Source organism: Melospiza georgiana, chromosome 2, assembly GCF_028018845.1.
Source record: "Melospiza georgiana isolate bMelGeo1 chromosome 2, bMelGeo1.pri, whole genome shotgun sequence".
Lineage (NCBI taxonomy): Eukaryota > Metazoa > Chordata > Aves > Passeriformes > Passerellidae > Melospiza > Melospiza georgiana.
This window is the reverse complement of record NC_080431.1, coordinates 33,968,128-33,985,814: the sequence shown is the minus strand read 5'-3', so window position 1 is coordinate 33,985,814 and position 17,687 is coordinate 33,968,128. Positions and strand designations below refer to the sequence as shown.

General features: G+C 37.6%; 1 protein-coding gene across 1 annotated transcript in view; it reads left to right on the top strand.

Annotated features, from left to right (window-relative positions):
- Positions 1-17,687, top strand: part of GPC6 (glypican 6) — a 725,714-nt gene that overhangs the window by 208,871 nt on the left and 499,156 nt on the right. The window contains exon 2 of the mRNA XM_058018930.1: positions 14,106-14,264. Within this exon, the coding sequence (XP_057874913.1) occupies positions 14,106-14,264 (159 nt within the window). The remainder of the gene's footprint in view (positions 1-14,105; positions 14,265-17,687) is intronic.

Here is a 17,687-nt window from a genome sequence, read left to right as displayed (position 1 = left end):
TTAATCAAGATGTAAAGGATTTCCTTTTCCTTTTTTGCACATGGCTTTTAGTGAAGTTAATAGCACCTGCATTATATTATTTCTCATTATAAACCTATAAATCTCCTTCAGAAACATAAAATGCTGTGAAACCTGTCAACTGGTAGTATATTGTATTTATTAGGATCATGAATCCCTAATTTGTAATTTAGAAAAGTGCCAGCTCAGTGAAGAGGTTATTTACTGGCAGATGTGTATATTTTGTATATGACTTTTTCATAAACCATTCTGGCTTATTTGCTGATGACTTTTTTTGCAGAATGTGATTTGTTGCCTTATCTCATAAGCCCTCTATGAGCAGACTGATCTTGATATGCTTTTTGTCACAGAAGCAGGCAAACCACTCCAGTTTTTCAGAGAATGGCTTTCAACAGTTTAACAAGAAGAAAAAAATCTTTTTGTCACTCTGTGCTTTTAATTGCATGTATAGTGTTGTGCAAATGTTCATAACTTGTCCATACTATTTCTAGTTTGATTGTGTAAATCACCACTTCAGAGGAAAGTTCCATCTCCTGGGTCTCCTTATTGCCCATGAATCAAACCATGAAGGAGAAACTTTGCAGGTTGATGTTCAATTGTGACACAGTTCTGCAGTAACTTAAGGCACATGTACAAATCACAGTGAGTGGAGATATTTTAGATGGTTTGCGCATTTTACCACATAACTGGTTTTTTTTTCTCCTTGGTAATTGCAGACATTACTTGCTGACATTTACTCTGTGAAGGCTGGGAAAGACAGTTTGATGTTTTTTCATCTATAGTTTACTAGATGTATTCTTAAACTGAAACTTGTCAGTCATCTTTAATAACTCTATTTGCGATATACAAGGAAAATACAGTATATATTACTTACTTTTGATAATCAATGCAGACAGTGATAAGGAAAAGGATAATGTGAGTTTTATCAGGGCATTTTCTATTTTAAATAATTGTAAGGACAGTAAAAGTCAATACTGTTGCTGAAAATGTAAACTTTATAGACTTTAGAAATTATTAATAACTAATATTTAAAGAATAATATATTGCCTAGAACTATTTTCTTCTTTACAATTTTTTTGCCAGGGTGAAAAAACCTGAAATATTCCAGGCCCAAGATTTTAAGTATATATTAGTCCAACAGAGCGCCAAAAATTGCTGTAATATATTTACTACTGCTGCTGCTGAGCCCAGGGTTGAAATATAGTTCATAGTTTATAAAAAAAAATCCCAAAATATTGTTCTTTCCTAAATATACATGATTCATATTGGAATAATGTGCGTGTTGACCTTTTATTTTGGAGATTTATTCTTGCTGTTTGTGGGGATTTCTATAGATAATCACAGTCACTCCCTATTAGGGGTGTAAATAGGCACCACTTTTGCCCAGATGGCACAATCACAGAGCCCCTTGGCAGGGACACAGGACTCTATCCAAAGAGGAGGAGAAGGGAAGAAGAGTGTAAAGAAAGGCAAATTCAAATGGTTTAATCCAAGGCACCCAGGGAAGGCAATGGACCCTTCCACAGGGAATGAGAAATCCTTACATCTACAACTTCAGAGATAATAACAAAACCTGGAATCATCATATCTACATCTGAAATGCTGGCTTGCATGGGTTTATGAATTTTTAGAGCTGCTTTAAACAATTTTTTGGGATAAGTTGGGCAGTCATTTGACGTTCATACAGACATCCTCAGAGACTTCCTTATGTTTTTGCCTGTCATTACTGTTATACCTTAATTTGGCTCCATCCATGCAGCAGAGGACAGGGAATACTTTATTCTGAGTAGCTTCTGAGAGAAGGAGCTAAGACAGGAATGTACTCAAGGTGATCTGAATTCAGACAGATGCCTCAGAGTCTTATTTGTACTAAAGGCAAAAAGCACAAAGCACTTTGACATAGTGTTTGCCAACTTTCTTTCTGGCTCAATCTGCAATAAATCTGCAAAGAGTTTTCTCCAAGAGAGACAAGTACTCACTTTGGATATTATCTGTCCATGTTATGTCAGCCAAAGTATACAGAGTAAATAGTAACAAAGAGTGCCAAATATTCTTTATAGGAAATATCCCATTTAATCATAATGAAGAAGAAGTATTAAGGTTCTTCAAGGCAAATATGATGCCTGTCATATCCTGAAGATGATGTTCTTTCAATAAATATTTTTTTTTTAAGTTTGGTTGTTATTTCAGGAGTTTTGGGTTTCTTAAAGTGTGGCTTATAAAATAACCACAAAGTAACGGGAGGCTGGTCACTGCTGTAAGGTGCCAGTCAAAAGCTGTGATTGTACTAAAGAAATAAGCCCCCAAAAAAGGTACATTAAGAAGGTAAAAGGAATTCTCTAAAGAACTGATAGAAAAAGTCTAGCTTATTACTTTATACTTCTATATTTAAATGCTTTGATTAAATCTGTAAAAGCGCACTGAAGACTTTTAATTTACACAGTCAAAAATGTCCATTCAAAAATGTGATTACATGAGAGAAGACTTCAGACACCTAAAGGGATTTCCTTTCAAGCTGAGCTTTAATCATAAAGGTCAAACCTTTAACATTAAAACACTTGAAGAGCAAGAAACATTCAGTTATTGATTTTGAAGACCCTGACCCTTACCAAGTATCACAGTCCATAGAGGGTATTGATAGAAGTACAATAAAAAAGAAGCTAAAAAGAAATTGCTCTGACTGCTTTTGTGTCTAAATGCAGGGGGGAAAAAACAAAACAAAATCAAACCAAAACAATAACTCCCACATGAACAAAAAAACAAAATGCCCACTCTGTAGGGCTAACAATAGATTAGATCTCAAACACTATTGGGAATAGTGGGAAAGGGAAATTGTTGTGGCTAGCTGCTATCCTCTAAAAAGCTTTCTTTTTCCTTTTGGCAGTGATTACTGTGGCTGGATGATATTATGAAAACATAGTTTCTGTTAATTAGGATGAGCTTAAATTTTTTTCAGAGCAAACTGTTCTGCTGGAAAATATTGATTGAAAAAACACTATGATGTAGCAAACAGGTTTTTCTATTGCACTGCATTCATTATACTGCCTACATTCTCAAGCTTGCAGCCTCAGCAGTGCAGGATGCACCTGCCCTGTATCCTCCTTCAAGCTGGGAAACCACTTAAAGTCAAGGACAGTGTCATGCCTGCTCTGCCAGCACCTCTGAAGCACCCCTCTCTAATTCATTGTTAGAATTACAGAATCATTATGTTGGAAAAGACCATGAAGAGAGACCAATTAAAAACTCAGAACTGCCAAGGCCACCAAAATCCATGTCCCTAAGAGCCACACCTGCACACCTTGTAAATATCTCCAGGAATGGCAATTCAAGCATTTCCAGGGACAGCCTGTTACAGGGCTTGACAACACTTTCCATGAAGAAATTTTTCCTAATATCCATCTAAACCTACCCTGACACAACTTAAGGCCATTTCCTCTTGTCCTGATACTTGTTACCTAGGAGAAGGTACCAACCTCCACTTTGTTATACCCTCCTTTCAGGCAGTTGTAGAGACTCTATCCTGAGCCTCCTTTTCTGCAGTCTAAACATCCCCAGCTCCCTCAGCCCCTCGTAGGACTTGTGCTTTAGACCTTTCACCAGTTCCATTGCCCTTCTCTGGACATGCTCCAGGATCTCAAAGTCTTTCTTGCAGTGAGGGGCCCAGGACTGGACACAGAACTCAAGGTGTGGCCCCACCAGGGCTGACTACAAGTGGACTATCCATGCCCTGGTCCTGATGGCCGCACTATTGCTGATACAGGCCAGGATGCCATTGGCCTTTTTGGCCATCTGGGCACTCGCTGGCTCATGTTCATCTGACTGTTGACCAGCACCCCCAGGTCCTTTTCCAATGGGCAGCTCTTTGGCCCCAGTCTGTAGCAGGGAGTGGGGCTGCTGGGACCCAGGTGCAGGACCTTTGCCTTGTTGGGCCTCATACCGTTGGCCTTTCCCATCCATCCAGCCTGTCCAGATCCCACTCCAGAGCAGAAGGATCCTAAAATCAAGCAAAGCAACAGTCCTTTCTGTTGGGATCTTTGTATGAAAATGGGCTAAGAAATTAGCTCAAGCCCTCACCCAAAATTTTTAGGTGCATAAAAGGGGATTTTCCCTTTATGGCTGCAAGCTCATCTAACCATATGTATCAGTGGCCAGGTTCTTTTTATTGAGGGATATAGCTATGGCCCTTGGATACACATGGAGAGAGACAGAAACTTGAGAACTTGACCTGAACCAGCAGCTAAGAGAATTTCTATCTCCTGTAATGTGGAAACCTCAGAGGTTATGAAAATTGGCAAGCTCTAAGACAGTACTGGGCCTGTAACAGGAAAGAAACCATGTAGTCCATGCTCAGGAATCCTTCAAAACTTTCCAAATTCTGCTGAAGAGTGACAATGCTATTTTCTGAACCACCTTCAGTCCAAACCAATCCCAGGAAACTTTAGCTGCACACATACCAGCTGCCTCCCTCTTCAGAGGATCCCCATGAGTCCAGCTTGTCTGAAAGAAGGGAGGACTTGGACACCCCCACCCAGGCTCTACAAGGTGTGATAGCAAGTTATTGAAACTGAGAATCTGAAAGCAGCAATGAGCAGGATTTCTAGAATGTCAGGCTTCTCTGCTGAACCCTGAGATTCCTAAGGAAATATAATTTATTGAAAATGTTTCAGAATTTCTTGCATAGTCATAAAACATTTGCCTATCCATGGTTTTAATAATATAGAATTTCTGTTTGCATGATACAGTTGACAATATTCAGTGAGAAACCTTTGTTTCATATTGATAATTAGAATCTTTGCAATTCAGAGTATTTTTATGCATGCTTTAACACATGGTTATTTTCAGTTCCATGAAATTAAATTTGTCACATAAGTGAATCAAAACAGTCTGAAAGTAGTTACTCAATAGGGAATAAAAAAATCTTTCATGAGAGGACTTCCCTCTGGCACAATCTCAGTGAATATCTGTACTGTATTTCTTCCTCCTGTGTCAGCTGGTATCCTCTGTTATTGAAGGAAAGTCATTTCAGCAGTGTTGATTTTCATCGGAGTGGGCAGAAATGGTCTGAATTCCTTACTTGCATAGGATTTACTGTGGGAAGTCATAGGACATCCTTTTCTGCACCTTTAGGAAAGACCTGAATACTTATTTCTGTAGTTCTGAGACTCTCCCACCTGGAGGAGAGGCCACATGCAGAAAAAGGCACCCACATACTGTGGTATCTTCTTCTACTTGTCTGATCAGGAGGGGCATCTGGGGGAGTTTTTCCATGATCCCTGGGAGTCAAGGCTCCCAAAGTCGCTGCAGAGCATGTTCAACTAGAGCCAATGAGCTATGAGGCCAAGCAGTAGATGGTTACCATCATCAGTGATAAATCACCTGATAACTCTCAGGTATTCATGCAGTCATCATTTGGGTCAGGAATTAGCTGATTTTCCTTGTTTCTTCATTGCCACCCTCCAGTTTGTCACGTTTTTCCTGTAGGGGTTTACACCTTCCCATATCAGTAGTTTTCTTCTTGAATCTCCCACAATTCTGTCTGTGCTTTGCTTCCAGAACCTTATTTGGCTTTAGCAGGGACTCTCTCACGTTGTAACAGCAATTGGATCTGCAGAACCAAGCTGGGGACAAGCAAACTTGCACCAAGTTTGGCTCACAGACCACAGAACTCCTGCAAGGGGGTAACAGGACATTAATTTTTGCAGCATTTGACCTCTCTTGTATTGAGTGATTTCTCTGGCCATTATACCTGTTTATGTATTCTTAGCATGTTTCTCTGGGGGAAAACAAAAAAGGAAAAAAATATTTCCCCCCCTCCTTTATTAAGTCACAGATACACAAACTTGGAGAAAGTTTTGCTTCTTGCCTTACGACTTTGGTCACAGTAAGGTTAATACTTAGGAACTGGTAGAGGCATTTTGCTTTTCACAGTGGTTGGCTCCAAACAGAAATTAAAGGACAAATGCCAGCATTTCTGGCCCTAAATTTCATGGGTAGACCTTGAGTCAGTATGATAACAGGACTCTCAGATCTTTACAAATTGTAGCCTCCCTTTTTGTACTGTCTTTTTCCTGAAGTAACTAAGAAAGAGATTAGGCTGAGAAATATTTCAATAAAGAGTTTATGGCAGAGGCACCAAAGTCTTAACCACTGGTTTATCCATTACAGCCTATAACTTATGACCAACTCAACATTATCATGTTTGTCTTCCTGAGCTGTTTCTGTGACTGGCATTGCAGGAAAGCATGTCATTATTAATCAGAAGACAAAAACGTAGATTAATCTGCTTAATGGTAGCACAAAAAGGTTTCACTGGGCTGATTGAAGGCATCAATATAAGAGAATAACAGGAGAGCACTTTGATTAATGACTCTTAAACAGTTGTCATTAAGTTTAGTATTTTAGAAACATGGATTTTATGCATTACAATGTAGTGATTAGCAAGGGATCTGCACGGCTTTAAAATACACTTGACAATTCAATCAAATGGCATGACTGTATCCCATTCAGCTTTAACCTTTGATGTATGTATATTAGTAATGGTATTTTAAGGACTGGTTTGGGCAGTACAGCATACTCACTTAGTCCCAGGAAGTTAATCCAGCATGGTCTTCTACTGCAACAGTATTTCAGGGGGTATATGGCCTAAGTGGTGTAAATCTGTCTCTGATACACCATGTGCTACAGTCACATCTTTGGATTTCAGTTTTACATGAAGAATGCTGATTAAAATCTTTATAAATAAATGAATGTGTACAATCTCATCCTGCTATCTTAATCATTAAATTGTTCTGAGGGCTGATTAAATTTAAAGCCTGCCTTGCGTTGTGTTTTATGGTCATGGTAAAGAAATGTGCCGCTTGTATTCTACTTCTCACTGTAATGCTATATAAGATATTTCTGCTGTTATAGTAGGGAACATAATAAACAGCAAAAATCAATTCAGGGGGAGGGGGAGTTGGCTGCTGTTCCCAGGTGGGAGCATGCTTTGAAATCAGAAAATTGCAGCCATGTAGCCAGTGAGATGATGAAACTGTTGGTGCTGAATCACAGCCTTGCTGTTTGCTTTCCACAAGGCACTGAGCACAAAGCCAGTAATACACTCTCCAAGAGGTAACTAGACATTCCTCTCACAAACTGTGTTATCAAAAAACAATTTGTCTGACTGTGTATGCTTGGAAAATAAAATGATCCTGAGCATTGGAGCAGTGGTACTGCTTCTAGTAGTTTAGTTGGGAATGCTCGAGGGACTTCAGTTCTTTCCTTAGCATCTGTATAGTCTTAGTCTGAACAAGTTTGCCTTGGCCTCGGCTTCGGTAACTTATTACTGAAATCTTCCCAAGGACAACAGGGTCAGGGCTTCTTGTAAATGAATGTTCCCAGTGGGACCTGTAATGAAGAGACTGTTAACTAATTATCAGTCTGTTTGGAAGGCATTCATTTTTTAATTGACCTCAAAGAAATCAAGGAACAAAAGGAATCTGAGCAAAGATGGTTTGAGTTCCGAGGCAAACAATGAGTCAGTTTTATTCTTGGGGTAGTTGTACGGGTTTATTGGAGTCCACCAGACATAAAAGGTTTTCAAGTTCAATATTCCTTTGATTAAAATTAGGAGAGCTGTGTCTGATGGCGCGATCTGTGTGTTACAGACAGGTTTCCCTCCCTTCCTCCAACTGTCATTTTCTGTGCAAATATTGCTCCTGTCATCACTTGTCAGGCCAATATTACAATGGAATTAATTTAAAACATAATCTGTTTCCTTTTAGTTTGAGTAGGAAAGTTCAATCTGTGACTTGAAATGAATGTCAGGTGCAGTTTTACGGAGGCTGCTTGCAGGGCTGTTATACCCCACAGAGAAGATAATTACAAAGTCAGAAGGAGCCTTAGGACTTTTTGGTTAGAGAACAGGGTTTTGTCCAACAAAGTTATATTTTAATTTGTGCTGTTTGAATTTGAATTTGGGCTGCCTGAAATGCAAAATTATATTTAAATTTTTGCTGCCTGAAATGCTAAAATTCATGTTTATAATTAATTTTTAACTGCTAAAAAAGTTTATGCCAAAAACATGATAGTGCTGTTTGGTTGTTTTTTTGTTTTTTTGTTTTTTTTTTAATTAAAGACGATTATCAGTCAAATTCTTCTACAGCACTGTTTCCTCTTAGCAGATGTGTGACAGAATGGTGTAAGTGTATTGGAGAAGTATATCTTTCACTAATAGAAAATTTATAATGTGATCATTAAGAGTTTACTATGATCCTTGAAAACTTCAAAAAGTAGGCATTCAAAAACATCATCACCCATACTGAAAATGATCCAAATCTCAAAATAGTGGGCAAGGGTTAAAGTTGAATGAGGTTTTTCTTTTAACTCTATTTACCATCGGTTTAAAATAATCTGTTACAATAATAAAAAATACAGAAAATTGGGTGGAAAATGTTAACTTAGAAACAAAGTCAAGTTGTTCCAGTCCCTTATAATTTTGAGAGGTAGGAAGATATGAAGTAACTAATCACAGAACCACAGAAGAGCCCACTTTGAAAGGAATGCTGTCAGATCATCTGGTCTCAGGTACTGAGGGAAAGGGAGCCCCGATGGGGTTAACTCACACCCTGTCCAATCAAATCTTGGAAACCTCCAGCAATGAGGCATCCACCATGTCCCTGGGGAGGTTGTCCCAGTGACTAGACAGTCAGTTCTCACTTTAAGAAATTTCTTTCTTATGCCAAGATGAAACTTCTCCTGGTACAATTTGTATCTTTTGCCGCTTGTCTTCTCCATGTGGGTCCTTGTGAAGAAAGATGCTGCATCCTCTTTGTACCTTCCCTTTAACAACTATAGTACCTTGATTGGATCCCACCTGAGCCTTCTGTTTCTCCAGGGAAAAAAAAACCTGACTCTTTTGTCTTTCCTTACACTCCAGTCTTTTGATAATCTTCCTGATGTTCCTTTGGACCCTCTCCAGTCTGCATCTTTCTTGTCTTGTGGGGGCCAGAATGGGGCATGGTTCTCCAGGTGCAGCATGACGAGCACTGAGTATAGTGGGATGATCATGTCTATGCCTCTGCTAGAAGTGCCCCTGGGGATGCAGCCCAGTATCAGATTTACATCTGCTGCTGCAGGGCATTGTTGTCTCATGTTGGCTGGGTGTCCCCTAGGAGCCCCCATCCTTTTCAGCAAGGCAGCTCCCCAGCCACACAGGTGTCAGCATGTGCTGGGCTCTGTGGCTATTCTGTTCCAGCTGCACTACTTGAATTGTCTTTGTTAAAGCTCATACTGTTAATTAAATTCCACTGCTTTCTCCACAAGTGGCTGAATATGAGCAGGTCTGAAGCGAGTATTTCAAGTGTCAAGAGCACAGCTAATGATAAGGCCAAATCACATCAATGTAACCTGCAAGATAAAGAATGTATAGCTACCTTTTCTTCTTTTAGACTCTGTTGATGCATACAAAGTGATCAAGTTTGAAAGCACACCTTTAATTTACCCCTTTTATTTAATAATTTTTATTCATTTCTGGATTTATGAAGCAGGGTAGTGACTCTGCTTCTATTCTCCCCATCATACAGTTAGCCCTACCATTCTGTGAATAGACCACTATCAGGGCTTTAAATTTATGATTAGAATAAGAACTATAAAATTTTGACTGCCTGAGAAAAAATTGCTTCCAAAATTGCTAAACTTGCTACATGACCCATAAAAAGTTCTGCCTGATAATAAATATGTTATTTGATAATACTTCCATTTCTAATAATATAACCAAGGTGTTAAGGAAATCTGGTGGTTAAATTGTTGAGGGTAATGTTATATTCCATAGGGTTTACTGATCCTTCAGACTGTATCTTCCGCAAGTATTTACCACTCTCAGATCAGTTCTGGCATTTTGATACGCAGTAAAAGCATTTATTCAGCTTGAGAGCTGTAAGTTGCGATTTTTTAAAGACTTCTGAGTTTTGTAGCACATTTTAAGGACACCAAACAGTAATATATCTGAATATAAAACAAGTGCTTTATAAATTGCTTTATCACACTTCAAAGCAGCATTGCTAGCAGGATTGCCAAATTCAACTGCAAAACTTGCCAATTTGGATCATGTGAAGGCAGGTGTGAGATTACAGCTGTAATAAAACTGAAATTGAATACTGGTAGCTGAATTTGTAGTAGGCAATTGATTTGATTTATATAACATAAGCCACATGAGGAGAGATATGTAGGTCAGCATCTTCAGCTGGAAACAGTGGTTAGAAGAATTGTGGTAGGTGGCTGGAAATATTGAGTTAGTAGCTGTTCAGCCTGGTGCAGTGTAACTACAGTCGTGTCAAACTTGTTTGGGGAGACACCATTTGCAACAAGGAAAAGCTAGGCAGTTATAACCAATGCCACTTGTGCCACAAAAATTGGTGCTAAAATTAGCATAAGAACCTAGACCATATGGAGTTTCCCAAGGCAAGAACTGGTACATTAGTTATGAGCGCATTTTCAGCCTGCAAAATACTTGAGGTGTGTAAATACACAAATTAGTGATTAAACACTTCCTATGGTAATAGAACAATGTTTTACAAAATGCAAATAGTAAATGATCCAATTCAAAAAATCAGAGGAAGCACAACCAAATTAGCCTGCAGAGTTATTTTCAATCCAAACAGCCTCTTAGGTCACAAAAGAAGAAAAAAAAATCCAAAATAAAGCACACACCTCTTAATTAAAAATATCCAAACTAGCAACAACAACAAAATGAAAAACCAATCAAAAAACCAACCAAACAAAAAACCCCAAAAACACAACCCCTCCCAGCAAAACACAACATAAAAACCCAACAAACAAACCCCCTACTTTAATGCTAAGAAAAGTGTGTCCATTTTTTAATTTTTTTTTTTACAAGGAGTGAACTAATGACCTGGCAATTCTAACATTCATTGGAGGTTTGATAATAGCAAGCACAAAATAAGAATCATGCTTTTAAAAAGTAAAAAAAAAGATTAAGCATACAGAAATTACTTTGTCAGAGAGTTTCCCTTTGCCATTCCCAGGAAAGCACATTAGCTTTTGTCCAAGTTATGAACTTCTGGAAGCTGCAAACAGTCTTGGCCAGTATAAACATTGCAGGGCTTATGAGCAAAAATTTCTAAAAGCTTTATTTTTACAAAATTAGCTTGAACATCTTAGGCATACAAAGACTCTGCTGGTGTGAACCAATGAAAAATGCTTTTTCTTTTACTTTATCTGTAGTCTGACCTGATCCTCCAGTGCAGGAAAGAGAAGGAAGCAAAAATCCTGAAACAGAATATGAAAAGTAGCACAATATTTCCATTAATATTTATTTCTACAGTAATGCAATTCTACGAACAGGGAGAAGAGAATTAGAAATGTGTTTTGAAATAAAGTTCATTATTGGACAGCAAAGTTTTGTTACGAGGGTGGGTGGCTAGTATAGATGATTTAGAAGAAGACATTTTGTTGGGAGAAAAAGTCAATGAGGTAAGGTAGGAGTTGTGTTGCTGATAAATGTGAGTTTCTACAGTCAAGAGCCTCATGAATGAAAGAATAACCAGTGAACTAAAAGGAGGAAACTTAATGCAAATACATGTAAAAGAAAACAGTGCACTAGGAATCTGAATGAGTTTGTAGTGGGCAAAGTGAGAAATAATTTTTGTAGCAAAGCAAAACTAAGACTCTAAATAAATCAGAGAAAGAAAAAATTACTATTTCTCCAAAAATGACCATTCAATAGAATTTATTTTGTCATAATACTCAGCCTAATATAATGTCTTAAAAGATTTAGACTCATGGGTGTTACTTACTAAGCACATGATGATTACCATTAGGCCAGCTTGTAGCCTGACAATTCTGAAAAACAAACAGAGCCAGACCAAAAAGAATAAGAACTTCAGTTGAAGAGAGGAAAGAAAAGTGCATTTTATAAAAATTTTAGGTTGCAATCACACCAGAGGATATTATCATAATAAAAAGCATAAACTACCACTTTGACTGGAACTGGGAAAGTAGGTGTTTTTAATAAGGAAAAAAAAAAATAGATTTATTGAGGAAAGGGGGTTGCAGACATTATGGATGGGGTATTTTTTTATTTCATCAAGCACACAGCACTGCTTCTAATGATACAATATTTCAACTTTACTTGTCTTTCTGGCATCTAATAAAAACTCACATTACTGTTACTGAAATAACCTTTATTGTTTCTTATTATGGCACCTTCCTTACCTGTTGAATAGTTGCAGTTTAATGTGACAGAGATGTAGAGGGTAAGGCACACATTAGTCTGCCACTATCTTTTATGTTTGACAGCAGCTGGCTCACCAGTCCCTGTATGTGTTGTTTATGGCTTAGATGTGTGACTTTGAGGATGGAGAGGAATTAATTTCTTGTGGTGGGAGGGTGTAGCAGACTTGGGAAGCAATCCTTACAATATTTTGATGGTCATGGGATATAATTTTTTCCCAGTTTTACACAAAGTTTTATATCATGGTTCATTTGGACATGACTGGGACATGTAGGTAGTACTGCCAAACAGTAACTGATAATAATAAAATGATCCTTTCTGAAGATGTATAGCTGTGAGCTTTTAAAAAGTCCTGAGACTGCTAAAAGAAACCTCATGGCATTATAATTCATATATTACAAACTCTTGCAGAAAAAACAAATTAAGATGGGGTGAGGAGTCAGGGTTGAGAAATGACTAAATTTCAAGTTAAAAGACTTCATTCGAGAACCAAAACATAAATTCGAATAAGGTGAGGGCAAACTCAAGACAGTGTTTATTCTAAGCATGTGCAAACCTCTTTTTGATGCTGTCTTCAGAATGATGCAGCAGCTAAATGTATTACACCCCTGGGAAGCATAAAACTTAGGGCCTGGTTCTCCTCACTACATAATAAGAATGGTGAAAAGCAGCCTTAAAGTAGGTATAAATTGCATTTTAGTCTTCTTTATGGCTCAGCAGTAGTAGAAAGGAGCCTCAATAGAAATGAGAATCAGGTCCCCAGTATTTATTTAACCCTTGGGCTTTGTATATCATTTTATTTGCACCTTTAAGAGATTTGCAGCGGGATTTTTAATCAGGATTCGGTGTACAGAAAGCTAAATGTTTTCATTGCCTTACAAGTAACTTTAATCATACAGGCAGATCATTCTCTTTATTTCTCAAGAGGAAATGGTAGAATTTTCTGCCTTTGTACAAACCAAGCTAAATGTTTCTGACACCCTTAGTACAGTGTCAATTGGAAATTCACATTTCATGTAATAACAGACCATTTTAATTTCATGAGCTGAAGAATTGGTTTCCACGTGCAAATTGTACTGAAGAAAGCAATATTGTCAGAAGAACTGGCAGAGTGCTTCAAGAGATAAATCTATTGAATTAAATAAGAGACTTTCATTACCTTTTACATTGCATTTCCATATAACATAAGCATTAATTAAACTATTCACTGCTTTCTCCTATTCAGCAGAGCACTTGCTCAGTCTGACAAGAAATGCTGCCCAAGAAAACCCAAACACAATCATTAAAATACACTTAAGAAGAGGGGAAGGAAGGGGAGAAGGGAACAATGTTTTGGTGCACTTGGGCAAGTGGGACTTGTCTACAAAAATGTATAATTTCTGTTATTCAGGTTTTGACAACATAGTTTTTGTTTTGCAATTTTTGACAGATCCAGCGGCTTGTAATAGGTCATCTCACTAGATATTTCTCCAGGCGATTTGAATACAAACACAACACAAGCAATTGTTTTTTTTTTAATTTTAAGTGTGCCTCAGTAAATGTGGAAGGCTTCTTCAGCATGGGAGAACACTTTTGGTGTGAGGCAATTTTACTTTTTGAAGTATAAAAGCAACTCTGCAAAGTGTGTCTTCTCTCCCCTGCGAGGAATACCCAGCCATAGCAAAGTTGTTGATACAAATTCAAGATGTTTCCTGTCAAGCTCTTTAGGTCAAGCCTTAAAGAGCTCCCTGGGCAGCCCACCAAAACTGAAAACCCTTTTTGTTTGTTTTTTTTTTTTTTTTTTTTTTTTTTTGGTTCTGGCACATTTCTATCAGCTTTCAAATATTTCTAATTTCTTCTTTTATTGTGATTTCAGGGGAACATTTGAGAATCTGCCCTCAGGAATATACATGCTGCACCTCAGAAATGGAGGACAAGTTAAGCCAACAGAGCAAACTGGAGTTTGAAAACTTAGTGGAGGAGACAAGTCACTTTGTACGCACGACTTTCGTATCCCGGCACAAGAAGTTTGATGGTAGGCTGGATATAATTTACTTATTTTCAAGGTTATAGGATTTAAAAGCCATAATATCCGTAATAAATTCCAATGCTCTATTCTTTACAATTAGATACCACATTTGCAATTTTCAGTTTTGCTAAGATAAGGGTTAATATACAGCTGGTATGCTTATCAGCCTTGTGAGTATTGCCTTTAATTACAAGAATCAGACTGTTAAGTGCCTGCAGGCTTGGCTAATGTTGAAAAAAGAGATTAGATGTGCATAGAGAGGTTTATGATTTTTGTCTCCTAGTTTCAAATGCAAAATATAGGTTTGTAATTATGTTCACTGTTGTAAGATGAACAGTGGATCTCCCATGATTTTTGTTATTGTGGAGCAGGATTTGTGTACTCTGCCTTTTTTTAGCCTTAAGGTTGTTGTTTTTTTCCTGCATGATTTTCTTGTGATGTACAGTCTCAAAGAGGGCTTCTGGCTTCCAAAAACTGAGGCTTCGAGATGTGTTTGAGAGAGATTATCATGCAAACCACTTAAGCAGTTGATTGAACACATCTTTTCTACCTAGAAAGAACAGAAAAGAACAGTTTGAGGGCTTAATTTCCTTTTGATCAGCCTTTATAAGATCTTTTCAAGATCAAGATTATGGTGTGACAATTTGCTAAGTGTTTGTCTGAACATTAAGCTGTTTTTATGGTTGTGTCCAAGTTTTCAAATCATGGTTTTATCTAAATATGAAATCTGTATTTGTATTGAAAGTGTCACCCTGAGCATTTCTGCATCTGTGTAAGTTCAAAAGAGTCTGGCATTAAGAGGTGTAAATCAGCATTGCAAAGAGAATTGCAGAGCTGCATGTAGGTGGAAATCCTGCAAATAGGCGGATGAAGCTGGCTAACCTCAGGTAATGGATCATATGCACACATTTAGGAGAATTGTGGAAGTGTTATCTCTGAACTTGGAAGCTTGCTTCAAAACTCTTTGGTCCCATTCAGAAAGAAGTGAAGATGTCTCTAACTCCTTAGGTTAATTCTGTATTATTATCCAATTAAAGATTTTTTTTCCTAATATCGATTCTCTCAATGTGACACAGAAGAAAAAATGAATTATAAAAAAAGCAATGGAAAAAGTGTAATAAGAAGATGAGCTGGTGGAAAATCTCTAGCAGATCAGATGCTAATGTAATTTAGAGAATGTCCTTGGAAGGTGGGGATGACTGTGCACTGCTCTGAATTATGATGGCTTCCCTTTTTAGTGTAAAAGCATAATTTTTTAAAGTAGTGGATTTAAAAAAAATTAGTTGTTTTCAAAGGATCTTAAAAAAAAATAAATCTAGAATTTTTGTGTATTATTACAAGATGAGTGTGCAAGCAGAAAAGACATTTCAAACCATCTAGAGCATGCACAGGGCTTTTTATTCCTGGAAGGAAACTGGGGTGATCACTGATGTTCAGTGACCATGCAACACACTGAAAATGCTGGACTCATTGACCACAGAGCTCCGACAGCACTTTGCTAAATCTTTGTCAACTTCAGGCCTTTCTGTATTGCATTGAGTTTAAAGACATTACAGCTATTTCAGTAATCTGAAGTTCTGTGTCTTAATACTGATGGTGAGGTATGGCTTAAAGTTCCTGATTGGGCGTAAATACTCCCATCTGGGATCTGCTCCACAGAAAATTGGAATAAAAGACTAAGTTGTTTCTTCTATCTTATTATTGATGTTTTAAAGGGAATTTGCAATGTGATGTCTTATCAGAGAGCATTTGAACTTTGTGTATGCTTTCAGAATTTCAATGCTATTTTAAAGCTGTTCAAAATTTGTTCACTTGTATGGAAAAATTGCTTCTTTCCAGAAGGGCAAAGACATTAATGGAAAAATATATTCATCTAATAGATTTCCAGTGGAAAATCAGCTAGATTTCTTGCAGTTTAAAATGCTATGATGCTTTTCAGTATAAAGAAATAGCTAAGGTCCATGTTTTAACTGTTCGAGCATAACCCATTTTTTTGTTGGTTTTTAATTTGAAACTGTGATTGCACAAAGGAATTCTGGTACATGATTCTGCCATTTAATGCTAGTACACCACAAATAGCAAAACAGATACAGCCAATTGTGATGATTTTGTGGAAGTTTTGTGCAGTACCTGTATTTGTCAAGAGCAGCATATGTAAGCACTAAAAGAATATATGAATATCCAAGTAACGCTGAGATAGATATCAGTGTTGGTCCCTTGAGGAGTTAATTTCAACTATAGTTGCTGCCAAGCCCTTTTTTTGTTCAGACATTCATACAATTTTGAGAAATTTTGAAAGGACATCAAAGCAATATCTTGTAGATTTTACTGGGTTTTTTTAATGCTGTACTAGGCGTCTTAGGGTAATACTAAGTTTTGCAACATAAGATTTTTCAGAGGTATGTGAGCTCATTAGAATTTTCATCTGACCTTCATAAGACTTATTTTTCTTAATTTTTTCTGCCCCACAACCATAGAGCTTAGATATGATAACTTAGCATAGATATGATGTTATGATTTCCATTTTGAGAGGCAATTTGAGATCTCTTTTCCTTTTCAGGATTTTTTCTCAGATTCCTATTCATGATCTAATCTAAAAGGCAATTCAATCTGCTGTAACTTGAACGTTGTCTCTTTAGCCTCTGATGAGACAAACATTTTTACACAGAATCACAGAATCTGAGCATGGCTGAGATGTGATGAGGGTGGCTTTATCAACCCTCCTGCTCCAAGCAGGTTCAGCTATCACAGGTAGCAGTATGTGCAGCTGTAGTTTTAATATCTCTGTGGACAGAGACTGCACAGCATCTTCGAGCAACTTGTACCAGTGTTTGACCATCTTCACAATAAAGTGTTTTCTTGTGTTTACATGGAATCTCCTGTTTTGTTTTGTTTTGTTTTTCTTAGTTTTTACCTACTGCCATCGCTGGGCTATATATCCCCCCACTAGATATTTATGCACATTGATGAGATCCTCTATGCCTTCTCCTCTCTGGGATGAAGAGTCCCAACTCTCTCTGCCTCTGCTTTTAGATCAGGTAGTCCAGTCTCCTCCTCATCTTACTGCCCCTTGCTTGGATTGCACCACTGTGTCCATATCTCTCTTGCACTGGGGAGTGCAGACCTGGATGTAAATCTCCATGTGTGGCCTTATCAGCACTGAGCTAAGATGACAATTCCCTTCCCTCTGCTTATTGGCTACCTATATAATTTCTCTGTCAGTTTTATATTTTGTTTCACCTGAAGTGTGGTACTTCCAAATCTATACAAGAAATAAATGTCTGTAATGGTTAAAAGCAGTGGCAGCTAAAGATTAAATTTGTAACAGAGAACTTTGGAAATTACTAAACTGTTTGGAACCATCTATGATCAGAAAAATTATACCTTTCTTTTAATTGCCTAACAGTTCTTGCATCCTTAAGCCCTTTA